General features: G+C 39.4%; 1 protein-coding gene across 1 annotated transcript in view; it reads right to left on the bottom strand.

Annotated features, from left to right (window-relative positions):
* Positions 1–19,661, bottom strand: part of epha6 (eph receptor A6) — a 162,361-nt gene extending 142,700 nt beyond the window's left edge. The window contains exons 1-2 of the mRNA XM_020641100.2: positions 18,950–19,661; positions 8,746–8,810 (exon numbers count right to left, since the gene is read on the bottom strand). Coding sequence (XP_020496756.1) covers positions 8,746–8,810; positions 18,950–19,028 — 144 coding nt within the window. The 5' untranslated portion in view covers positions 19,029–19,661. The remainder of the gene's footprint in view (positions 1–8,745; positions 8,811–18,949) is intronic.
* Between the last annotated feature and the right edge of the window lie 7,664 nt (positions 19,662–27,325).

The following is a 27,325-nucleotide window of genomic DNA, read 5'->3' on the forward strand; positions in this document are numbered from 1 at the left end:
TATTCCCATGGTTATACGCCACAATAGATCTTATCAAAACCAGGTTCTATGTTTTCCATAATATCATAAGAACCATTTAAGAACTCAAAGTCCATTGTTTCATAATAAGTAAAAGCACTGAAGAGGATCATAAAGAAGTCAGAGGTTTAACATGGAAATAGGTTCTCATATTGCAATATCAAAGCACTATATCATGGAACACAAACCTTTAGAAACCATTCTTTAAATGAATGAATACACTTTATAAAATGATTTAAAAAGTGTCTGACATACGCACAGAGAGACTATTATGCTTGTCTAGACTTATTCATGACATGGTCATGTACCAATATAACTGTTATTATTTTCTGACAATCTTTTTATCTGACTGCAATATTGAACAATTCCCTGACCTCTCACCTTCCAATGTCTCCACCTTTCTTCATCAGTCTCTCTGTCTGTCTTTTGCCTATGCATTTAGTGCACAGAGTTTTCTGCCAGCAGCACACACACCTATTTTATTCCCTTCCATTGCATTGACGTCAATATGCAGCAGGGGTAATATGAGACGCAGGGAGGTGAAGGTGAAGGGATAAAAAAAGAGACGGAAGACACAGAAAGAACAAAATGGTGACTTTTGTTTGACTTCTGTTCCAGTGAAATTACACATTGAGGAGAGGCTACAGGGCATATGCAATTATTCAGATGTGTCTTTTCAAGTTCCAGTTAGGTTGAACTTTTAACACATTTTAAGTAAGTTTAAACTCTGGGCATTCTGCCTTTTTATGTTTACTACTTTTTTTCACACAACACAAATTGTAGAGAACAAGTTTTACCCAGAAAGTTTAGGTGGTGCACCAGTTGTTGACGATCAGCTGAAGCAAACCTTTTAGCCAGGTAAGTAAAGTTCAATGGGTAGTTATTAGTTTGATACTTTGTGTTGACATTTTCATCAAATGTGTCACTTACCAAGGGACCATCTGAATATGTTGATTAGCAGAAATAAACAAAATCATGCAGGAAGCAGATTCAGAACTTGAACAAGTTGTTGGCTATAGAGTGCTACATGACAACAGAGTGCTAGATGGCTATAGCATGCTGCAGTAGGCTACATGCCTACAGAGTGTTACATGGCTACATAGTGCTACATTGCTACAGAGTGCTACATGGCTACATAGAGTGCCACATCGCTATACTACATGGCTACAATGCTACATGGCAATTTATGAGTTAATAACTTTCTAATTTTATTATTAATTTTTCAAAGCAACATTCATGTTTTTTTGTAAAGCAAAGCAACATTAATGTTTTTCTTTGTAAGTGTTAGACCCCTACTTAAAAACTTTTGTAGGATGAGAAGACAGAATCACAACAGGTTTGAGCAGCAGCTTCATGTCTCATGTTCAAAGCCTCTAAATGAAATGTAAAACATTAAATATGAGATGTTTATCAAAAGTCTGACACATTTCATGAGCCACTCTTTCCAAATACTGGAAGACTTGATTCAGATCTATTGGTTGGGCTGAATATTGCTACACTATGTGAACAGCTTAGCTAGAGGATTTGAAACACAAAATTACTATGCATGACCAGCTGATCACTAAACCAGAGAAGACATTTTAGACTCGAAAGGTAATTGTCTCTCTTACAAGAATCATTTGGCTGACACCAATTTGCACAGAGTTCATTTGCCATTTTGGTTATGTTTTACTTTTGCTTTAAGGTATCATACAGTGAAAATGTCAATGAGATATTGTCCTGAAATGTTTACATTTCAAATGTCAATCTCTGGAATTTAACCTATAATTTAAGAAACCTGCAGTTTGTATTTGTGCATTTTTTCTAAACAATAGTATAAGTTCAGTAATATTGTTTAACATATTTTTCAGTTTATGAACAAATATTCCCTTCTGGGTTCCCGGGATGAGCCACAGCTGAGGGATACTTCCTGGTCACATGGTTCATGAGTATTCACAACTTTACTTCTAAAAGTTCCAAACTTTAGTGTTGAAACATTTTCAAAACCTATTAGCAAAAAACACGGTAATGCACCATGGATGTGCTTTTGTCTGTGTATTTCTTTGTCTTGAAACCATTTGCTAAAAGTATTTTTCATTTAGAAAGACCTTTTCACCTGTTTTCCTTGAAACATTATATTCTCTTAAGATTTGCAGAGCTTTTCACTCTTCAAAAGAAACAGAAGTCTGCCCGTCTAAACAAAATCTGTCTTAAAGAAACCACTTTGTCTATTTCATCCCCGTTGTTGCCACTACTTCCCATTCATGTATTCAGCTCCTGCATTCTTCAAAGCACTAATAACCTCCTCACTCTTCCCTCTCCTCAATTTTCTCCTCCTCTTCCCATATGCATCCAACCGGTATTTCCATCCATCCCACTTTCAATCTCTTTCTCTTACCCAGCTTCAATGTATTCCTCACACGGTGAGGGTTAGCCTGGAAAGCTGTCAGAATCTGTTCTGCTGTCAGCGAGATGCCGAGTGGGAGCGCATTAGATATTGGCCTTGGTGTGTCCCTGACAAGAAACAAGCCAATTAAGGAATCCCCCGGTACTGCTTAAGCCCGGTTATGGCAGAGGTCCCCGAGACGAACACTGGTGTGCTAAATCATCATACCTTTTTTTATATTAGAGCCTCCTCGGGGAGAAATGGAGTGATTCTGGATTATTCCCTTTTTTTCCTGCTCGCGGGGCTGCCGGCCATCACTCAGCAGCACGCCTTACAGAAGTTTATCTAAGCTATGAAGGACATTGACATACACATTTCCCTCTCTCCTCCTCTCTGCTGATCAGTCTCGCTCTCTCAAGGCTAATAGTATTAGGGCAGGAGGAAGTGCTTTGAGATAAGCCTCAGGTCGTGTAGTTGCAATCAATTACTGTGGTTAAATATTGCAATAAAAAGATTAAGGATTAGTTCTGGTGGAAAGTAAAGAAGCCTGAGAGGGCGCCTTTGTGAGCATGAAAGCACTTGAATGTGTGTACAGTGGTTAAGTTCTTTTATTTATTTACACTGATATATTATATCCGATCTCTCCCAGACACGGCCTCCAATCTTCCAGCTCTGTCTTGTTCTTTTTTTCTTCATATATATTTATTTCTCCTGGCACCCAAACTCACAGTCTGAATCTGACAGCCGTCCTCTGAAAACTTTCTCAAAAACTGACATAGTCCACACAAATATATATGTCAACTAGCAGCTGCCCGAGCTCAATCCTATTGTAGAGGGAGAATGATAAAGCAAGAGGGGTATTAGGGGTGCATGATACCGAGGAGAGCCTGCATGATGGAAGTGGAAAGCTGGCAACACGTACACTTTAAGCACTAAAGATATAGGCAAACAATCAGGATCAATTTCTTTAACTCTAAATAGCAAAGAAGGAAGTTGGTGTTGCTCTTTATTATTCAACACCTTTCAGTAAAGGACCAACGTCACCCATGTTTCTCTCTGTCATTTTATCCTTTTAGGTGTTTTTGTCTGATGTCTGACATTTAAAGCAATGGACACATATTTGGGGAAATCTTGAGTATGTTTGGTTAAACAAGTTGGTGCATGTGGATATGACTCTATAACTAGATATAGTAATAAACACTTTATGTAAAGCAACATCTATGTGTTTTAATAGTTTTAAGATGACACAGGGCTCTAAAACGTTTTACTTTTTAAAAACTATTTCCTGTGAACTAAATACCATTGAGACACTTTGTTACACACAGTGTCAACCTCTACGAGTTGGATTCTTAAAATTATAAAAGTATAGTGCGTTGGTTTCATCTGTAATAAAGAAATATTTAATTTGTTGGAATTTGTTTTTTGTGCTTTTAGTCACTTTATCAATCACTGATAGGCTTACAATCTTTAAGTATCATTTTTTTCTTCTGACAATTGGTGCTTTACGGTTACAAACATTCTTGAGACACCATATTATGTTGATTTGATTTTCTGAATGATATATTGAATCTCGATATCATTAGAAATGTAACAACAACCTTCATCATATCCATATCAATGCTGTCACTGATGATTCAGTGCTGTAGCTGGCTGCTTTGAAAAACACCCTCAAGTAAACCATACTCTCATTCATTCCATCAAAAATACACACACACACGCATGCATGCATGCACACACATACACACACACACACACACACACACACACTAAGACAAATGTCCAGCTCTAAGCTGAACACTTGTAAGGTATCGAGGTTGCACAGTCCAATATTTGTCTGAGCTGTGTTCTGGAGGCAATAAACCAATGTGCTCCCGCTTACATAACACTGTGTTTATCCGCCCCCGGTAGAGCTGACTTATTGGCTGCCTGGGACCTCTGACAAAAGATAAAAATAGGATTATTCCCTCCTTTTCTGAAGGACAGCCATCATTCCTTGTCCTTTAACCTGCCTCTACTCAATTTCCTTTCTGGTGTCGATGAGTGAAAACAAAAGGCAACATTAGGCATTCTTAATCCTGTAAAGCTGTTTCATGTAATTTAATAAATAAGTTGTTCCTTTCTCTGCTATGCTTTCTCTCTCCCCCCCCGCCCCCCCCAACCCGCCACTGGGAAATGACTCATGCATATTTCAGCAGTGTCTGCCCATTCTGAGTGGAGCTTATCGTGGCTGCATGCAGACGCCAAATCAACCCTCTTTTCCATCTCCTCTTTCCGCCTCTCTTTCATTCAGCCCTGTTTTTCATCACTATTCAGCATTTCAGAACATGGAGAGAAAGACCCGAGAATAGAGACACACATCTTTGCCTCATAGACACAACCTCTCAACAACTATTCCACTGAAGCATTAGCTTGCTGCTGGCGTTCTCAAACACACACAGTTATTAACTTCTACAGGGGGAAAAAAGTTTGCAGAGTCAAAGTCCTTGAAAGATATAGATCAATTGCTGTTCAATATGCACAAATCTAATGAGTAAATCCTTTCAGGGTGAGTGTGTTTTCTAACTCTGAGGATATTCCCACATTCTGTAAAGTCATTAACAAACATAACAGCAGCCCTCTTTGCATTGTTTCCCCTTGCGGGCCGATTGAATCAGAGCAGGTATTAAAAAAAAAAAAAAAAAAATCAAAGGGCACCTTGCTGGGCATGACCAAGATGTATGATCGTGTTCACGGTGTTTAACATCTGCTTACAGCGTTCCAGTGTGCTGGAGATGCCTAACATGTGCACCTACAGGGAGATGCACTCTTGTGATGGGGGGAGACCAAGTGCAATTACCTAATTGTTTGGAGCATCTCAGGCATTTCCTGTAATTTTTATTTTAATGAAAAGTATTCCCAGGCAACACTGATAATCGCACGAAAGTGTGCCTGAAGTTGCTAATGAACCCTCACACCACCCACACCGACAGCTAAATCTTCCCAATAACTTTCACCCTGGCTATTATTTTCATAAAACAAAGCCGGACAGGAATAGAGAGATGTTACAAATAGAGGTTGCTATTTTTGGTCTTGTCCTCTTATTTTGGCCTGTTCAACAAACACAGTCCGGTCAGCAGTGGGAGCTGCACTCCACTTGTAGTTTAAAACCCTGCACCACATCTCCCATCTGCTCTGAGTCATAACTCACTCACACATCTGACTGACTTGTTCAAAGATCATTGTTACTCACACTTCACATCTGCGGTGATCATCATATATATTCATCTTTAAATTTTTCTCTAGAAATCACAGAAAAGGCAGAATAATAACAGCAGACCTTCCACACGTAGCTCAGATTGAGCCATCAACATGGGCCTATTTGTTTGGAACACATTTATGTAAGAGTACTTGCCCTGTGTGGAATACCAGCACACAATATAGGCAAAAAAAGTCAATGATAAATACACAAGAGGTTCCTGAGACCTAGACTGTTCAAGACTCTTAAAACCTCGGGTGCAACAACTTTCCATGCTCTTACATTTGACTTTTTTTTTTGTTTTTGGCTGATGCTCTTTATACCCATAACACCTGACATTGAATAAGCAGCTATAGGTTTATTAGGGTATCCTTCTAAACAACACTTTTTTTGGTATCATGCAGAAGGCCACAGCACAGCGTCCTGTGTTATAAATGTGGCCCACCACTAATGTAACTGTGGATAACCTTCCTCCTCCACAAAACCACTCACCTTCCTCTTTTTTTTTTTTTTTACAAGAGTTGTTTACCGGCATTTGATAAAAACTCATCCATTAATAAAGACCTCAATTTCCACTTCACCTTGAATTTTATATCACAAGACCAGCTAAAGTCCTGGCAAACTCATCATCGAGTAATCGTGTAGGAACAGTTACTGCATATGAAATTATTTTAAGATGGGCATTGGACAGGGCTGACAGACAGCATATATGCGGAACTAGAAGCAGTGTGTGGCTCCGATAGGCAGCTACATGGTGTACTGCTGTATCGGCCTGATACCAGGCTGTGTCTAATATGCTGGGGATTGACTTCCTCTTGCTGGCTCCCTGGTAGTGAGGGGGATTTAAACTATTTTACCTCCCCAGATCTTCACACCTTCCCTCAGGCCCTCTCACCTCGCAGCCTTAAATATTAATGGTAAATCGGAGGATAGAGGATGAGTGAGGAGGGGAGAGGGTTGACAGCTTAATCATGGAGGCAGCAGGCTCTCTCTCTCTCCCTTGCCTTAACGCTGTGGGCGGCTGTCACCACGACCTACATGATGTAATCACCTCCATAACCCTGATATGGGCCACTGAGGGCCTTGCAGGGAGAGATAGATAGACAGGAGAGGGGCTGAGGGGGGGTTTGGGATCTTCCAGCCGAGGATCATTAAAAGTCCAAATCCACAAAGACTTTGAATCCCGTTCAAAGTACAGTGAAGAAATGAAGAAGACACTCAGCGTGACCCGGCTGCAGCACCTTTTTTTTTTTTTTTTCACACCTGCATTCGACATAGACGACATAGACAATGGTGGCTTTTTACAGCTAATTTGCTTTCTATGAACCTGTTCTCTGTTGCCAGCACAGCTAGGAGGTAATTAATACTTTAATATGTCACACTTTACAGTAAGAGGTGTATGGTAAAGACACTACATATACAAGCAGTGACGTTAGAGAGATAATATAGGAGGTTAATGGGTGTTTAAGGCCAATAAAGATATTAAAGGCTGTTGAAGAAAAACTGATTCAAACTCATTTCTCATCTTGTGTCCTTACAATGTCTTTTAGATAAACTGTGTTGCATTTATTTCATTCTCTAACAGGCTCCAATCTGTTGAAAAGTACTGCCATAAGAGTTCACAGCTGATAGTGATATTTGGGGCTGACCCTTGAATGCAGTAACAAGTGTGAGTTAAATATGGCAAAATATGGAATAATCAAAGGCAGAGTCTGATGGACAGCGTGGGAAGCCCTGTGCTCTCCCCCCCCCCCCCAAAAAAAATAGCTGCCTTCCCATCCTCACTTCATGGGCTTTGCTGCTGCATTCTGAATATAACTGAAATGTATATTTTTTGACCTCTCAGTCTGGTTTTCTGAAAGCACAGAGAGATTCTGAGTACTGATGCAACATGAGGTTTTGGTCTCAGGATGTAACAGTTTGTTGTCAGCACATCTATATTGCATGATGCCAATACCTTTTCGGTTTGGCACAAGCTTCTGTTTCCAAAGTTCAAATTTTCAGCCAGCAAGAAACTTCTGAGGAACTGCAGGCACTTAATGCTAGAACAAAATGGGAATACACCCTATGGGTAAGTTGACTGACAGAAAATACAGAAGAAAGCACAGTACATGCAGTCCTTACACAAGTTACTGAGAGGCAACCAGAGGTGAAATGGAAGTTTTTGCTGTATGAAGGGTTTTGAACTTCACTTTTCAATGGCCAGCTTAAGATGAAGAACAAGTGTGATGGCAGATTGACTTTTGAGTTGGAACTGGATAAATAATATAATTAACATACTTAGTTGTTACAGCTAATACATACTTTTACCATTATTACTAACATTGTAGGTACAAATCTATCTGATTCATTGTTATTGTTGCTCTGTTTGTCTCTATCCTTCTTCCTGCATCTCCCTCTATTCCACTTTCCAAGCCCAACACATTTTCGACAGATGGCTGTTCAACATGAGTCTGGTTTTGCTCGAGGTTTTCTGCCTCTTTAAAGGAAGCATCTTCTTGCCCCTGTAACGTTGCTCATGATGGATTATTCTTTGGTCTTTGATAATAAATCAATGAGTAAGGTCTTTTACCTGATTTTTGTAAAGTGTCTTAAGATAGCATTTGTTATGAATTGGTGCTATACAAATAAAGATTGATTGAGTGATTGATTGATCGATTATGGTCCAATAAAAATGTAATCTCAAGAAATAGTGATTATACCAGAAATGAAGTCTTAATAATATACCTTTGATAAAAAAAAAAAAACATTTACATCTTAAATGTGGCAGTTGACTTTGCAAGCATGGTCTAAACCTTAAGTGTTTAATCCAACATGCGAACAACCATTCATGTATTGTTCTGGCCCTTAAGTGACAAAACAAGATATAAATATAGAGGGGAAAATAAAACACCATTAAGGGAGCTCATAGAGAGCCTGGGTCTTTATCTGTCTCCAAGTGGCAGTTTTCCCGTGTAAACAAAGGAGTCTAAATTAAAACAAGAATCAGGCTTTAAAATAGATTATTGCTTTCCTTTCTGTTGAAGTCAATATTATCTATCTCATCCGTGTTGCCCTGACATTGCATTTGAAACAAGGCACCCCGTACAGTACGATCAATGCAAAAGAAACATCTTGCTTTCCTTACCCCATTTATAGGATAAGTCTTCCATCCCAGCTCTCCAAGTACAGACGTTGTATCCAGCAGCACAACTAAAATGAAAAAGAGAGGGAGAAAATAAAACCATTAGCAATCTGTCAACAGACAAAAAGTCCTATTTTCCCACTGGAAATTGAAATATCAGTCATAAATGTGTTCATTTATACATTTTCTATATTAACAGAAATGAGTTTCTTCAATGAATATTTATAAGCGTGGTGGTGTATACAGCCAGAGAAACTTTTTTAGCCCTTGCAACATAATTTGGGATCTGATGGATTGCAGTCAGATTGCTGTCAACAGTCCATTTTCCTCCACAACCATCCCCGTATCTCATCCACAGCTTTACTCCAATCTCACAATGATATGCTCTTCTCCTGACTGAGACAGCTCAGGAGATAGATCTATCCAAAACCCTTCCTATGACATGAGAATATATTAAGCTGTGCCAAACATTAATCAATATGTGTTTATATTTGTAAGGAAAGGCTTGGGTGTTGTATTTCATGTGAACAAATTAATCTTAGTGCAACTTGTATTCATTTGAATCTAACCTTCCAGGCAGTGTCAAAAAACAAAAGTAATTTTCCCATCCTCAACAACACTTTGTCTGGATTTCAAGGACGGCTGATTTAACTGTTCAGGAGGAAAGTGTTTCACCCAGCAACAAGTGTTTTATAACTCTTACTTTTATCACCTAAACTTTTGCCAACATTAGTGAGTTAACAGTAGACATGTACCTTGTCGCTTATTCCAAATCTATAAATATTAAATGGAACCCTTCCAGTTGCCTTATCAAATGTACCAAATACACAACTCGTGTGACAAAACAGTTATGTCCTAATTATGTGTGGATCCACTGAATCAAGAAGTGGGTATAAAAAACAATTGGTATTCAGGTAGAGAGGGAAAGCTGGCAGCAAAACAACAACACTAGACCCAAGAGGCCTGTTTAAAGTCAATCATTTCTCTCACATGCTCTGAGTCATCTTTGTCGAATCTCATCGGCAGTTGCCAAAATCTCCATCTTTAAACTCGTCCTTCAGCAGCCATTGACCTAAATCGTAATTGTTCAGCTGTGGCTCACATAAGCTCTTAATGCTGATACTGATATCTGACAAATCAAAGTGTATTCTTTTTCCTTGGATAACGGCTGAGTTTTAAGTGTCAGTCCATCATGAATGTCCACTTACGGCTCTGTAAATGGTCCTTTGGGGGCTCATTAAACCAACATAAATCTTTATCAGTGATAATATTTTCTGAATAAATCTCCATTTACATGATTGCTCTTGGATAGCTATTCTTACAACTAAATGTAAATCAAAGGAAGTAGTTTCATTGCTGTTATATTATCGTTTCCAGATTACAATGTCAAGGCTAAAAAAGAGCTCTATATCGACGGATGTGTTCTCAGATCAAGGCGAGCAGAAAGGATGACAGGAGGGTTTTATAACCTGTCAGTTCTCCAGATATGAACCAGTACACGTCTGAGCGAGCCTGGTTGATACAGATCGCCAAAACAGCTGCTCACTGAGGTTTTCACTGTGTGTGTTCACATCCAAGCGTCTGTCATTGACAACTAAATGCTCTACTACCTTCAGTCATCTCCCAGGGAGCTAGTATGGGACACTTGAGTGATACAATAAAGCACTTTCTTTGTATTCAGACAAACTGATCTGTAAAAAATTCAAGACTTAAGAAACCTTTCAAGTTTCAAGTGTTTGTAGAGCAGATCACTGTATACAAATGTTATAAAAGAAAAACATATATTTATGTATATATGATTTTTTTCTGTCATTTTGTGTCTCTGCATACATGGAGTGCTTTGTAACATCATACAGTATTCATTCATTTCAAACAAAAATGTGATGAAATTATACATTAACTGCCAAAATATTTGTATAGAACAGTAATTGCTCCATCCCCATCTTTAGAGCTAAAGAGACAACAATTATTTGTTGTACTAATCTAAATAGATGTTTAGTTCTGCTTTGAAGCTTGACTTTTTCTCACTTTTGGAGTCAGCCTGAAGGGGCCACTTTTGGAACACTGCAGATTGTGTCACTTCAGTGTTCTCTTCAATGTTTTACAGCCCCTGAGGTTACTGCTTAGTTTGAACAAGTTTGCACATCGGGCTCAGTGTTCTGATATCAAAGGATTTGATATCACGTCCTGCTCTGACCTCCACCTCAGCAGAAGGAAGTGTGGACAGCAGGAATCTTATCCCATCTCCCCCATCCCATTTTTCTTTTGTAACATTACGATGTATGGTCTTTTACTTGGTCTTTTTTCCCCGCGACCCCGAATGGGAAATAACGGTATAGGTAATGAATGGAAGGGTGGATGATTGAAATTCTTAAAACCGGGTTTATTGACTCTAGGGGAAGCAGCTGATACGATACGACACAGTGTATTGTCCCCTGTATCGTATTGTTAAACAACAGGCTAATGATGCTAAAGTGCTATGTGCAGATGGGATGAACTACAGTGTTTTCAGATTATTCAATTAACATATTGAGCATTTTTCACTTTCTACAGGGCAAAATGACAATGAAATTCAATGAAGCTTTTCCTAAATGACTGATCCAGAACATTGTTTTATGAAGATTAGTGGATTCATCTTTACGAAAAACCCCTTTATCCATTGTTCATAAAAAATAGTATTCTCTAAATGTAGTCTAATGGCACTGTATATAATGTTTAAACGTATATATTTAATCCTTATTTTAACACACTTTTAAGTGCAGTGGTGTCATTGGCTCACCAAGCAATAATCCACTGAAAAAGCAAGGAGAGAGAAGCAATGAGCTGCTGAGCTCATGTTAATGGAGTGGGACTTCCTAATGTGCCCGAGAATGTAGTCTTACACAAAATGACAATGTGTCCTTCTTGAAACCTGCAGAAGAAATTGGCTTTTTAGGAAATATGTCCCCTGTTATATTAAATGGCAGCAGTGTAAAAATGTCATCTCTATTCAGAGTCCTTGAGCAAAATGTGCAGACAGTGAGAGAAAGACACATTTTGTAGGAAGTGTGAAAGAGAGTACAGAGTAGTGATAGGCTGTTGAAGTCGTATGAAGATTAATAAATTAATTAAATACTTATACTAAAGCTACACAGTGGTGAAGGTTAGCGCTGTTGCCTCACAGCATTAAGGTTCCTGGTTCAAAACTCTGGTCAGACAGGGGATTTAACGTGGAGTTTCCATGTTCTTCTTGGCAGGCTTGGGTTCCCTCTGGGTAGTAAGCCCTCCTTCTACAATCAAAAGATGTTCTCATTAGGTCAATGGGTGACTCTACATTGCCCATATAGGAGTTAGTGTGAGCGTGAATGGTTATGTGTTTCTATGTGTCAGACCTGTGACTGGTCCCCAATCCAAGGTCTACACAGCCTCTTGCCCAATGACAGCTTGGAACAACTTTAGCCCCCAAAAACCCACTATATACACTATATGTCACTATATTTCGTAAACTTCTTGCCTGAAAAAATATGCCAGTTTGTGCAAATTTAGCTGTAAAAACTTTGGAAAAATGTAAATCTGAATGACGCACTGGTGCGTTTGAAGCTTCAGACGTCATCAGTCATGTGACATTCCATGTACAATACAAGCTCTGACACATTGTATTGAATCAGCCACATAATGTACAAACTTCAAAGCTTCGGTATCACTGCGACGTGTAGGTTTACTCTTTTTAACAATCGTCTTGTTTGAACTTTGGCTTGAACAATGTTCTCTTAGGTCAATGTGTTTTAAGGTTTCTGCATATGACACAATGTTTAAAAAATATATTTTCTTCATGATGCCTTGTAAGAATAAGATTATAACCTTCAGGGTCAACGATTGAATTACAGAATGGTTTAATAACCTGTGAACCCCCCATATTGCAGTGAACATACACTTCACTATAAGTTGAAGGAAAATAAAACGTATTCCTCCTCTTGTTTTTTCTTGAGAACGATTGAGTTTCAGCAGTTAGTGCTCCTCTCTGACCACTGTGGATTTATCCCTCAGGATCATAACCTAATATTACAAACACTTAACCAGACACTGAGTTTAATAAAACATCAGAAGCAACGAATTTAATGAAATCTGCTGTGTTACATATTCAGAGGAAAGCCGAGAAAAATGAACAATGTTTCATAAGAGAAAATAGCCTATTTTTTTTTATTGATTTACCATCCTGCCATCCCAGCAAGAGGCATCATGCTGATCATTTCATTCTCTTCTCTCCAGCCTGTCCTCTCTGCTCTGCTAGCTTAGCTTCACATGAACTCTGTGTTGAATAGATTTGGGTCATTTCCAGTGTCTTTGTGTGATGTTGATCACCTATCAACACTTGGTCTGTGCCATGTCGGGGCCAATGCCTTGCCAAAGGAGCTGGCAGTGCCAGTGGTGTTAATAGCCACTATTAAACTACTGCGGGCAGGTTAGCAGCACAGTCCCTGGAGGACGCATAATTACTGAGAGTTGGCCGTGTTGCTCAGTGCACTGAGTGGTTTCACACTTCAGTTTGCCATAAATAAAGAACAGCTGATATGCACTGAAAGGCAGGGTGGAAAATTGTCCAGCTGAGAACGTTGCACTGTTGGGTCAAAACTTTTGTGTTTCTAACTTGAAAAGAGCAAAGAAAAGAGTGTTATGACGAGGTTTTATGATGATGTGCATTTGAATCACACATTACAAAATGCATGCAAAGCCTCATACTTGAAAAATGACAAAGAAAGAAAATGATTGTGCTTGGCTGTTTAAAACAAAAAAAAAACATGCATCTCATGTAAGCTCTGGGGTTGATGACACCATCCTTAAGTGACATAACGGCAGTTACAGGTATGACCGTTCAACAGCAGCAATACACACATACTATCCCTAAAAACATTTGTTTTTTTGGTACTTCACCACGCAGCTGTTATAGCAACTTAAAAACAATAGTAATAAATAGAACCTTTAAAAAATACATACAAAGTTTCAAGATAACTGTTTTATAAATGCGAGTGTAGGTGTGTGTGCTCATGTTAGTATGTGTGTGCAGTTTTACTGTGTGTGTCCCTTCTGGATTTGGGCAAATGAGAACTATGCAGTGTACCTGCCTGTGTACACTATAACTGCCTGTGTGTACTAGACCATCTATTCACTCTCTGTGTCTCTATCCCTCCATAAAGTTATCTCTCAGCGAGGCACCCACAAACCTTGCCTGGAGCTGAGGGTCCTTTGGGACCTCCACTGGTTAGATATAAATAGACCATGAGCTGGCTAGCTCATAAATACCTGTGCTCCAGTAGAATGATGACATCTCCTGTCTGGCCTACAACCCACACACAGGCCACACAAACACCTCAAAATAACGACAGTGACAAAGGCATTCTCATTCAGCGTTACCTTATGCAAATTACACTGGGAGTCATTTGAGCTCTCAGACATACAGAGGCTGTCTACAGGTGCATAAATCATTTCTTTGTTCAATAACAGCAAGTTAACTTTCAAAAAAAAAACTTTGTTAAAGCTCTTTTGTTGCTCTTTAAATATTCATAATTTTGGCTGGTTGGGTGAATTTGAGGGATTTTGAGAGTCATGCCATGAAGATTGTAAATGAACTTCACTAGCGCTTCTAGTCTTCTGACCACTCAACTGTAATAACCCCTTTAATATCCACACTCTGAACTCAGGATCAATTTGAGGTTCAGTGTATTGCCCAAGGACACTTTCACAAGTTGACTGCAGGAGCTGGGATCAAACCACCGACATTGCAATAATCTTATTTACCGCTGATCCACAGCCACCCCAGTGCAAGAGATGTTTAACTTGGAGATACTTGAGTATGCTGTGATGGTAAATCTTACTAACCATGTTGTTATTGCAGGGCCCTGGTTTGTGTTGCGGTGAAAGATAAATGAAACATTTTAGTATTCAGTAGAGCACCAGTGGTTAAACAACGGCAGGAAAAAAAGCCTAACTCCCAAACACAAACAAAACCTTTCAATTGTGAGCTCCCTACATACCCATTCTGTTAAACAGCGAGTCTTGTTAAGAGACAAACAGCAGCATTTGATGAACAGAGACTTGTGAAAATTGATTTGGTGAGTGTATCAGTGAGGATTGCACACTGTCATTTAGTGGTGTAAACAAAGTGTTGGGATGATATGCTGTGAAATGGAAATCTATCCATGGCTGAGGACATCTCACATCTCACAGGCATGACAGGACTGTCAACACGTCTCCACACTTGACCAAGATCAAACATTCGACAATACCAATCAGCACTTAAGTAGTGCTGTTATGTTATTAGGTGTGAGAATGTGGCATTTTTAGCCAACGGGAGTTTTCAATAAGCTCTCAGAGGCTAAACACCTAAAGTGAATCAGTGACGAGCCTGCAATCAATGTTGCTTGAACCATTAAAAGATCCTTTATCATATGAATACTTCTTTTTTTTATATACATTGCACATTTATTGTATAGATAGAACAGTCATAGAGTCAGAAAGGAGAGAGTAAATGACATGTGGGAGCCACAGGTCGGATTTGAGCCCGTCTGGAGGACCACATGGGGTGCACACACTTAACCAATAACTTTACAGTCCTGTAAAAACTACACCCATTTCACCCTACTCAGCTGAAGTCTGCTGGAGCTAGACTGAGAATAACCTTAAGTCCTCAAACTCTGTCGAAAGAATACAGATGGCAGAGGGGTGAAATCCCTCCTTTGGGATTCAGAAGAAAGACAAAAAGAGCCCTGTCCAAATGTCAAATAACATCCAGTCTCTGTCCTTCCACACAGTCCTCAGATGAGGTCTAAGAAGGCAAACCGTGAGAAAACACCTGATCTGCCGTATGCAGGCTGCTAGCAGCCTTTACCGTGTTTCAGACTGCAAATTGATGTCACTGATTTGCTTGATCACAAATGGCTTTTGATGAAAAGGCTATTTTTAAGTGTTTAAAGTATAAAGTTGGCCTTCAGCTTAAAGCTCAGATTCAATCAACTTAATGAATAATTATCAAAGGAACGCCTTTCAGGCTCCCCTAAAATGAATGTCTCGAAATGTCGGCGGAAAGGACTTTTGTCTAATTACCTTTTACTACAAGCATTGGTGTAATGCATGCTATACGCAGGTATATGGAGTACACCCACTTATTTTTCGGTCTCCATGGGGTATATGCACTTCCAAAACCCCTCTGAATCCCACTAATAATTGATTGACAATATTCAGTATATATGCAGAATTTATGATGAAGGGATTACCTTCCCTAATCTGTTTCTAACTAGTACACACTAACTTAATATGCAGGAGTAGTCTCACATATCACTCTTTATAACAGAGGCCGTTTATTCCCTGCTGGACGGGCCACTTAAATAACAGTTGCAGTAAAAATTAAGAGAACAGTATACCCACTTATTAAGACACCACTACACCACTGACTAAAAATAGCAGCATGTCTTACACTGTATATCTGTCTCCATATATGAAGGAAAATGTAAAAACTCATCTCTCATGAAAAAAATGATAAATTGAATTATCTGTCAGAATCCCAGCCTGCATGTTGAAAATGATTGTCCTGATAATACTGATTCACATGCACAAATGGTGAAACCTCTAAAAACACTGTGGCTGGCAAAAGTTGCAGAGTCAACCTTTTTTTTTGGCTGCTCTGTATCAGCTGATTGATTGACAGCACACTGCTGAACTCTCTGTATTCCTCCTTCATCCAAAGCAGTGTTGGTGATATTGCTGCTCTGTGGGGGGCACCAGAGAGAGTAAAAGCTTTGATCAGCCATCCACATAAATCCATGCAAAGGGTTGCATTATTTTCATGATGATTTCACAGCCAGACTCCTTTGAGACCTGCAGTCTCTAAGTGTAACAGCCCCGATTTCTTCTCTGTGCTCGTGGCTGCCTTCAAACTTTTAAACATCCAGCAGTGTCTCAGTAAGATGCATTGACCAACTTAAATTTACATGTGGTGCTTTCATTCGACTCAGGGGGAATTTGCTCTTATGATTTTCCCTGGCTGAATCTCTCCGTCAAGAAAAACAATCCAAAAATTGTCAGAAGTATGAAACAAAGACATCATCTCCCTTTTTCCTGGGTATAAGCAATCTCTTGCACAGGGTTATTCTACAAGGGCTCAAGGAATCAGGTAAGCAAATAAGATTTGTGAATGTTCATTATAATAAATATAACATTGACTTCATAAGGGAGGGAAAAGGGGGGGAAGCAAAGATAATTGAACGAGATGTATTGATGGGGAAAAAAAGCTTGTTCCAACCTGGCAGTGAGAGAGTATAGAGCTTTGTTAATAACTGTCTGTGATCCCAGCTGGGTTGATACGAGGGATTGTCTGTTATGTTGCTCGGAGAGAAAGCACAAAGGCGAGTCAAGCAAAAGGTGATTGGTTTCTTTGTTCTTCTAACAGCTGACGTCTCGTCCGTTTATTTCTTATTTATTTTGCCAAATCCCCAATCTCTGGCGTTTGATTGTGTTTAGAAGCCTCGAGCTTGACTAAAATATCTGTGTGTAATGCTTTAGGGTCTTGTCCAAAGCCTTCCAATGTATCATATTTGTACTGTGCCTGAGCAGGACATTAAGGATGAACTGGATCTCAACGGAAATTAGGAGGAAATTTGCAAAGATTAGAGCCTCTTTAGCAATGATTCAAACACCAATGTGCAAAACAAGCAAAGTCTTGTAATATTTTGAAATAATCTAAGAGACAAATTGGGTTGCATCATTGAGCTATTAAGGTACCACTGAAACCTCAGCAGGTCCCTTTCCATGTGATCTCACTTATCTTCAGCTTTACCATTCTGAGCTGCAGCGCTCTGTGGTAGACAGCGACGACAGCAATAGCGCCGCTGAGGTCCCAGACCAGTCAATATGAGAGACTAAAGTCTGATTCAAAGCAGGCATCAGTTCAATCATTCAATCTGTGGCGGAGAAAAACACAGAGTGAGCCTGTTATGTAGCATCTGTCTCTGAGTACAGGGAGTAGCATCGCTCTTATTGAACTGAGAGAACAATAAAATATAACCTGGGGGGCAGATCCCTCTGTGTCCGGCACAATCAATAAAGCTATTTTAAACCACATGCTGCAGCTGCGTGTGTGCACGTGGAGCCATGGCCTTACACACACACACACACACACACACACACACACACACACACACACACACACACACACACACACACACACACACACACAAAGATAATCTGTGGCCATTCCTCCACACAAACACTTATTGCCAGTTTATGCAAAATAAATGCACATGGAGGAACACAGTAAGACATATGCATTGGACCACTCACTGTTTCACACTATACACAACATACACACACCAGTATACCGCACAAAACAGTTGTAGGGCATGTGCATTTAATTGAGTAATAAACGTAAAGTGCAAACAAACACAGACACACTCTCAATTAAAGAATGTGGTATTTTGTAATCATAACCTTTAATTGTTTGTGCCTAAACTGCACTGCACAAAACGCACAGCAACTGCACAAAAACAAACTTGCACATTTGCACTCACACACTCTTCAGGCAGACAAGCACACGCGCTTTCTCTGTCACCCACTTAATGATTCAATCTGTGGCTGCTGTGTCTGTCTGTGCTTGTGTGTATAGAGAATGTGTAATTAAAGCAGCCTCAGGGGTTGACACTTACGCAACTGATTTCCGTAAAGCCTGTTTTTCTTTTTTAATATCTGAGCCAGGGTTTGTACACAGAGATAAGTTGAGGAAATCTGTTCAACTTTCCTGAGAAATAAAACTTTAAACCTTGGGCTGGAGTCTGTCTCGGTGCATTTCTGTGGAAACAACCAGCTAAATACATCCGAATTTAAACTGACATAAATGAGAAATAAAAATAAGTTTCTATTCACAAATGGTAGAAATGATATCCTATGTTATTTAACTAGAATGTGTGTCATGTGCTTTGCTCTAAACAAAGACAAAAAACGTCACATTTGATGTTACAATTTTTGCGCATTAATATTTGTAGTGAATGACCATTTTTTTTTTCGATTAGCCAACTCAAACTGGCATATGGATACTCGTTTTAAGGTTGCATTTGGAAGTGTCTTACTTCTTACAGCAATATTAGTGCGGTATCCTTAAGTGGACACTGTCAAAGTCATAAAATGAGAAATAAGTTGGAAAGCAGTGCCAGAGAAATCATACTGTCAGGTATAGACTCACCTTGGTTGCAATGGCTGTAGCGAGAGAGAAAAATTCCAAGAAAGAGTGAAACGAGGAAAAATCTGTTTCCAAAACTCATGTCTGCTGCTACATCTATCCCCGGCTTTATCAGGTACTTCTAGCCGAGAGGTAACGGGGTCAGAGAGAGTGCGGCTGGATCCTCCACAAGCACCGATCCGCTGGTCCTGGTCCTTACATTTGGCCCGGGTTGTAGAGAACTGCCGGCTGAGGGAACAAGAGGAGATCCATCTCTCACCTTGGAGGCAGCGGTGGCGACTGCGCGGAGCGGAGAAAATTTAGGGGGAAGCAGCAAAAAATATTAGAAGTTAAAGCAAATGTACAGACAAAGTAAGAGGCTCTAGCTCCAACAACTTTGTTAATTTCCCACGGACTTCAGTCGCCAATATTGCATTGTTTTTGAAGCTGCACAAAAATATGTTTTTGTCAAAAGAAGTGCGTCCACTTGGCGCAAGTAGTCGTGACAGGCTTTAGGAATTCCTGGTGTTGGTTCGGCAGTGCGGCTTGAACTCTCAGCTCCTGTCTCCAGCCCGATCCGCTGCATGCAGCAGAGAAGGGGGAAGGTGGATGGAGAAAAGATCGGGATGCAGCGGAGGAGAAAGTGAAGCGGCGGCTTCAGAGGGAAACTGTGCGCATCTGTGCAGGATGCTCGGCACTAGAGGGGGTTAGCTGACAAGGCAATGGCGTGTGTGCGTGTGTGTGTGTGTGTGTGTGTGTGTGTGTGTGTGTGTGTGTGTGTGTGTGTGTGTGTATGTGTGTGTGTGTGTGTGTGTGTGTGTGTTTTTTCTCATTGGTTCAAGTGCAGGGCTTCCCAAGTTTTTCCTCAAGGACTTCAAAATGCATAAATAGAGCCGTGTCGTTCCGTGACTTTATTCTGAACAGGTAAAATCTCGTCTGGACATTCCCTTGTTTCATATTTTAGTGCTAATCATAATAAATAGTTTTCATTTCTTGTACATGGTTTGGTGAATTAAATTATGCCTATTCGCATATACTCGCTGGTGACCCTGTGAATTGAATTAAATGAACCATAAAAACAGAACATTTACTGTAATATTTTGTTGCTCCTTAATTTGAGCCTCTTTCCAGACGTTTAATTGGGAATTTAGAATTTACATTGAAGTAGTAAATCTGGACTTCGGCAGACTAATCTGGGGACAAATCTTTGGATACCCTTTCTAAGTGAATAGTGGATATTAAATATGTCATTATGTGTAAAAAAAAAAATCTGATTTCAATTTCATTGCAAGTCACCAAACTGACACCTACCAAGGGACAATCACAATAACATGAACACAATATTTTAAGGATGGATTTTCTATTTCCATCAAGCCCCATCAATCAGGCCTATGATAATATGCATCTGTAAACTGTTCTCAAACGCTGAACACAAGATGGTTATTTATTCCAGTGTTTTTAAAGACGTATAAAGGTTACATTTTACAGATATTAACATTTGAATAACCATTATTGTGTAAATTATCCATCATTCAGCATGTCCGACCATCAAACCTTGTCTCAGTAGAAAGGTAGCTTTCAGATCCACCAATTAGCAGTGCAACAGTAAGCTTCTCTGCTTGCCAAGCCGCCAATGTCAGCCAAGATTAGGGAAGGTCTTCCTCTCATCTTCATGGACGTCTCATCGAGTGAGTAAGCAAACCCTCCCCAACCTGACCGGGTTAAACAAAGCAACGTTGCTGTGATGAGACCCAGTCAATCAGGACACAGGAACAGCTTCCTGTCAGCGTCGAGGAGGTAAATACATCAACATCACAATCCGTCAGCACCACTTAGCTCCCAGCCAATCACCAAACAATGCGGAAAAGCTGAGGACTGACTACTGACTTTGTGCGCTGTGATGTGCAAACATATTGGAGGACGGTGGGTTGTAGAGAAGAATATATTGACCACAGTTTGCATCTGTTGTAGTTGGAGGGAGGCCGCACACTCTTCAGAAATGGATCAAGCTATTAATGTCACTGCGCAGATGTATTACAGCTATAAATAGACAGATAAACATTGTCATACATCTCACTGAATAGGGAGGTTATAGACATTTTACACTGACGTCTACTGTATATTTTCTAGGAGAAATTTTACATCAGCCACTAATGTATGCCTTTATACCTCAACAGTATTATATTTAATGTAATAATATGCATGGAATTTTTTAATTTCAATATATTTTCTTCATACCCTTTTTGTGTGATTTGTATCCATTTTATTCTAATATATCCAACTAATGCTATTACTAAAGGTGCAAAACAGATAATAATGCATATGACTTGAATCATCTCACATCGGTGATTACTGAGAATTATGACCAAAGATTACGAACTGTTGAGAGTACAAGACCTCTTTTTCCATCCCCCTGCGATGATCTGGTTTCTTTTGCTGTAATGTTGGTCAATGGTGTGTGACTGTAGTGTGAAGGGGGCCTAAATGTGAGCTATGATTCCCTGTGTCCAGAGAGAACACGCTCTGTCCATCTGTACTCATCCCAAGCACAGAGCTGGAACGAGACCACATCAGCACAACTGACAGAGACAATGAGACTTTATAACACTAATGGTTTCACTAATGTCCTGTTCACAGTGAAGTGGCAGCCCATACAGAACTGCCCCGCTGTGGATGAAATCCAAATTGTTCTCAACTATAGAACATTTTCACCCCAAATGCCTTTAACACTGTTGATAGGGATCCTGCTTTGATGGGTTTAATACATCATATTGTTTAGTAGTGCATTATGACAGCAATGTTGTTGCTGGCTGGCTGGATGGATGAATGAATGGATGAAAAGTCTGTGTTTCACCAGGAGATGGTAAAAGGTAAATGGACTTGAGCTTGTGCTTTTCTTGTCTACTGACACCACAGGTCACACATAACAATGAGCCATACCCATTCACACATTAATGGCATTAAATCAAAACAGAAATTGTGTCATGAAAGTTAGGTAAAAAACTGGTCAGGAACATACTCTTTGTGCTGTTCATTTCCAGAAACATTTGTACAGAGCCAGAAAGAGGACTAGAGCAGACAAAAAGACTGAGATGGATAGAGACAAGCTAACAGGCACAGACAGGTAGACATAAAGAAAACAACAACCATAACAAAAAAAATAATACTGCAATAGCATGGCCCATAAAAGTGGTAGGATATGACGAAAGTTATCGAAATAAAACTCTAAAAATGACAGCATGTCTGTAACATCAAGCAGTCCTCAACAGTGAACCACCAGAAACTGTGAGAAAAAGGTGCAGACAATTCCCAGAAAGTCATGTTGGTCACATTCATGAAAGCATCAATATAGATGAAGATGACAAGATATGAGCCTGGTCATTCAAGTACCTGAGCAGTGTGAGCCTATAGCAGCATAACTAAGGGGCTGGTCCAAGCCAGAGCGAACCCTGACTAGATGTTTTATCAGGAAAGTTTGAAGCCCATTCTTAGAGAACAGAGGGCGTCTGTCTCCTGGACCCCAGTGTGAGTCCAAAGGAGAGGGAAGTCATAACTGAAAGCTTTGCCTGCCATATTACTTTGAGAGACTTAAGGTAGCACGAGTAGGCCTGCATTCTGGGAGTGCAATGTTCTAGTACGGTATAAGGGCACTGTGAGCACTACAAGACATGATGGTTATCCCTTAATGTTTCCTTAAGACCTATAATCTAATGAAAAAATTAGTTATCCAATTCTGTGGGTTCTACTAAAAGATTGAAAAACGGACTCAAACTGTTTTTTTTTTGCTGTTCTCCTCAGCATGTTGGCATAGCTATTGTCAGCCGGATCACCTATTACAAATCATTTTATTCTTTCCACTGAAACACAGGTGAATGTGAAAAGTTGTGAAGATGTAGATGATGGCTGATGTTAACGAAAAGGAGAGCTGACATCCTGAGGGTGCGAGACACAGCCAAGACCAGAGCATTTTCTCAAATTTATTTTTAAAAGATATAGAATTTTGCAAATAATTCTTGGAACAAATCTGCTCAGGCGCCAGTAGGAGTTTTACTTTGATGAGGTCGTAAGGCTTTTAATGAAGAGTCTGTGGTTTTTAATCACTTTTAAAGTGGGCATTATGGGATGAACTTTATTGCAAAAATACAACTCTGAGGGAATCCATTAACATTCTTACAGGACAACAGACTAATTGTCGATAAAAAGGCTGAAGAGTTGTATTGGACACATTTAAATGCCAGACTAAGTGGAACTCTTGAAGATTCAGGTCAAGTTAAGATACAGTCGTAAACCGTCTGTGAAGCTGAGTAGTCTAAGGATAAAGAACAGAAGTGTAATGTTCGGCGCAGGCAAAATTAAAATTGAGACCTGAATCCTTGTTTTAATTAATCAATACTCAATTTAACTGTTTACAAAGAAAAAAAGTTAAGTTAATTTGCTGATTCGATTTGTGAATTACCACTATATCATTCACTCAGCGATGATTGAGTAGAGATAACATTTTGAGACTCAAAGGGTTTACGCCTCCACAGTACTCGTTTTCCAATTTTGATTATTGCATTGGCCTTGAGGGGACTCTCGTTTATCTATGTAAAGCTTCAGTCTGTTGCACAGGGTGAGGGTGACATTGAATATTTAAATAGCACAACAGAAAGTGGTGACAGAACAACAAAACACTTGCTCAAAAACAAACCGTGATTACAGTGCTTTCGAAATTGCCTGCAGCAATTTACAGTCTGCCTCGTCTTTCAATTTGTTTTTGAAATCAGGCTCAGCTTTTGATTTACATGATGTGTTTGAATGCGTCTGTCTGGTCTGTAGGTCTATAAACACATGCTCCTGATGCTGGAGCATGGGTGGAGAGCATACACCTTCACATGTATAGAGATGTGTACATGCAACCCTATTGGGGGAAGTGAAGGGTTTAATTTTGGAAAGTGTAATGGAAAACAAGACAGACAAAAGCTCCAATGACATCAGGGTCAAAATGAAGCAGAGATGACCTTTTTCACAACTTTGAGGCAACAGAAACCAGTTTAATAATTTGGTGACTCACACACAAACTGATCAAATAAAAACAAAGAGCACTTAAGCAGGCTGCAGCCAAGTCCATTTTAGGATTTGGTATTCTTTCAAGTCATCATTATATATATAATAATAATAATAATAATAACTTTATTTATATGTTTGAAACATGCCTGAGTCATTTTCAAAGTGGGACTAAAATATAAATTCCCAAAAAGGCCTAATATAAAAACATGTTTTATGCAAAGATTTAAAAACAGGTACAGAGTTTGCCAGCCTAATGTCTTTTGGTAGATAGTTCCAGAGCTTAGGGCCTCTGATGGAAGATGCCTGGTCGCCCCTGGTTACCAGCCTTGACCTAGGAAAAACTAATGAAGGTGCTCTTGCAGATGTGAGATCCCGGCCACTCTCCAGTTCCCAACACAAGTCTATAGACTGAGCTCCTGTAAGTCCAAGGTGTTTTTTGTCTGTTTAAGTCATGTTTATTTGTATAGGGACAAGTAAACCGTTGCCACACTCTACAACATTTATAGCCTAAGCTACTCTGCAATGCCCGTCCCTAGATGTCCCTTTAAAATACATAAAACACAACAATAGATACACAACAGATATAAAACAATACCAAACAAGCACAACAATAAACAAACAGAGCAGTACAGGATTCAAACTGTCATACAATGAAACAAAGTAAAACAGGAAGAGCAAGATCATACATGACTACAAGACTGAGTCCTCTTTAAGAACTATTTCAGTTTCAGTTTAAAATGTGTAACTGTCTTATCTATTACTGGAGCCCTGAAAAAAAAATCATCAAATACATTTTCCATTTTTTAATTTGAATGAGTTCGAAATGATGTCCAGAGTTAAACCATTTAGTCAAACTCGCTACCAGCAATGAGAACAAGTCTCAACAAACAGCCAGTTTCCTAACCAGAATGTCTGTGTAAGGTCAAAGGTCAAAGGAATACCAAATGACAAGTGACTTTCTCAGTTTGTCTGTCCAGAGTTTGATTGTTCCTTTACTTTTAACAGTAATGGGTTAATATGCAGTCTAATAGTGTTAAAACACATCATAAAATAACTTCTGGTGCATGCTGAACTGTTTAAAGTGAAGTCATATTTTCTAATGTTTCTGTCCTTGTTAGGACATTTGGTGCTCATAAAGAATAGAAGTACAAGAGCAAAAACTCTCCTTCAGGCCAATTCTTCCCAGAATGACTTGTAGTGTCTATCTTACTGCACACAGACATGCACACTTTCACACACACACTTGTGCTACACCACAGAGGTTGTTCACCTCCCTGGCTGCCTAATGGGCCATAGGCTCTAATCTGGATGGTCGCGGTGCTCAGGAGAATGAGCAGAGCAAATAGAGAGAGCAGCTCATCAGGCCTGAGAGCCGCTGTGTCGCTAACCCCAGCTGTTAAAGAGACATCCAGACATCGTTCAGAGATGAGGGAAGGAAACGGGACACCGTCACAGGCGGTGGTAATTTCCAGGGACTGACAGCAGATATAGCTTCTAATAAAACCCCTTTTATTCCAACCATAATAATGTCCCCTCAGCTATTCAAGAGGCTTTGTTTTTTCCTCTCTGTCTGGACGCTCTATTGTTTTATGACTATATTCTTTACTAGTTTAAAAACTGTAAGATTTATAACACAACACAGGTATGTTTAAAGAATAACCAGAAAGGGAAAAATTATGAATATGTACGTAAATACGTTTTGACAATTGTGAGTGCATAATTACACTGCTGAATGTAAAATACTTTTCTAATGTTCTCTATTGTCCAGACTTAAAATAAGAAGGTTTTCATAACATAAAAAGTCCTTGAGTACACCATTGTACAGTCATTTGCATAATCTCCCCTAATCCCTGCACATTTTTGTTCATTAAAGGAGTTTTGAAAGGTATCTGGAATTGCACCCATCTCTGTTCTCTGTTCTCCGTTGTTTCAAAATGTGATTTTTTTTCAAGTGGAAACAGAGCATAATGTGCTCTACCAGCTGAGTGCCATCAGCAAACCACTTGTCTGGCAGAGAAAGCTTATTATTCAACAAAACAATGTATGGTACTCGGCCAATCCTGTTCGCAGTACAAATACAAACTGAATTCCAAATGGATGTGAGGGTATTGATAATAAGCATGAAGTGCAATAAACATCATTATCACCCAGTGCACCTTTCACAGTGTTTTTTGTTACTGTTCTGACTGGTTGAATAATTACACTAAGCAGTGATGCAAGGTGGCATTCAGCAACTCGACTGTTCCTGAAACCTTCTTCACCCCCCCAACCTCAGTCCTCCGGATTTCCATTTGTAATTGACAAATGGATGGATTAATGGTGTATAAAATGACCCATCCATCACAGAGGCTAAATGGGGTGACACAGCACTACTCTCAGGCAGCTCTTCTTAGAGCCTGCTTCTCCTGACCTGACCTCTGCGAAACTGGATACAGTAGTGGTTAAATTCCATTTTTGCTGCTGTAAAGGAACTCCATCAGGTAAAAAAAAAAAGAGACACATTTCATCTGCTGTTAAAAAAAACAAATGTTTTAGGCTACTATACAGAACTTGACTAGTGATAAAATCCCAAAAGCTCTACTTGTCTTTAAAATGATTGTAAATAATTTATGTGGTGGAACTACATGAAATAAGATGAAGATACAATGAATAAGGGGAATTTTGTTATTGAGGATTGGCCAAGGTTGTAAGAGATAGTCTTGTAATGTTTTGTGTTTTTGTAGTTATAGGACAAATAAAAAAGTTCAGTCCAACATAACACCCGAGGCATCATAACATTTCTATTCATGACCTTGTCAAACACATTGCCACTATCTTAACTAGATGAATCTAAAAACCCTTTATATTAACAAAGTATTAAAAAAATGAATTACCAGATGAAAAACAAAGTATACCTTACACATCAGATGATTTTATTTTTTTTAGGGGGGAAGAAGTCAATACAATAACATGGTCACGCTTCTGTAAAGTATGACTAATACAAAATAATGACTCAATCAATTTGTATTGGTGTTTTTTTTTTAAAAAAAAGGAATCAGGATAGCAGGATGGTATAAATATCTCTACATCAGCCATGTCACACAGAGGTTTGATGGATCCCGGGAGAATTGTGTGTCCTTTTAAGATGCCTGTCTGTTCCCATAATCCTCCTTTTGAGCAAAATTCCAATAACCCGAGGGATCAGACGGACCCATCCAACTCAGTTAAATCTATGGCGTCAGCGAAACAAACAATGACAAGGCAAGAATCCTGTGTTGGCGATGGACAGGTGCAGGATTGTGTGCGTGTACGGACACAGTGTGTCCAAGCATCCACTAATGGTGCCAACATGCATTTGTGTGTATATGTGTG

Source organism: Labrus bergylta, chromosome 13 (genome assembly GCF_963930695.1).
Source record: "Labrus bergylta chromosome 13, fLabBer1.1, whole genome shotgun sequence".
NCBI classification, from domain to species: domain Eukaryota; kingdom Metazoa; phylum Chordata; class Actinopteri; order Labriformes; family Labridae; genus Labrus; species Labrus bergylta.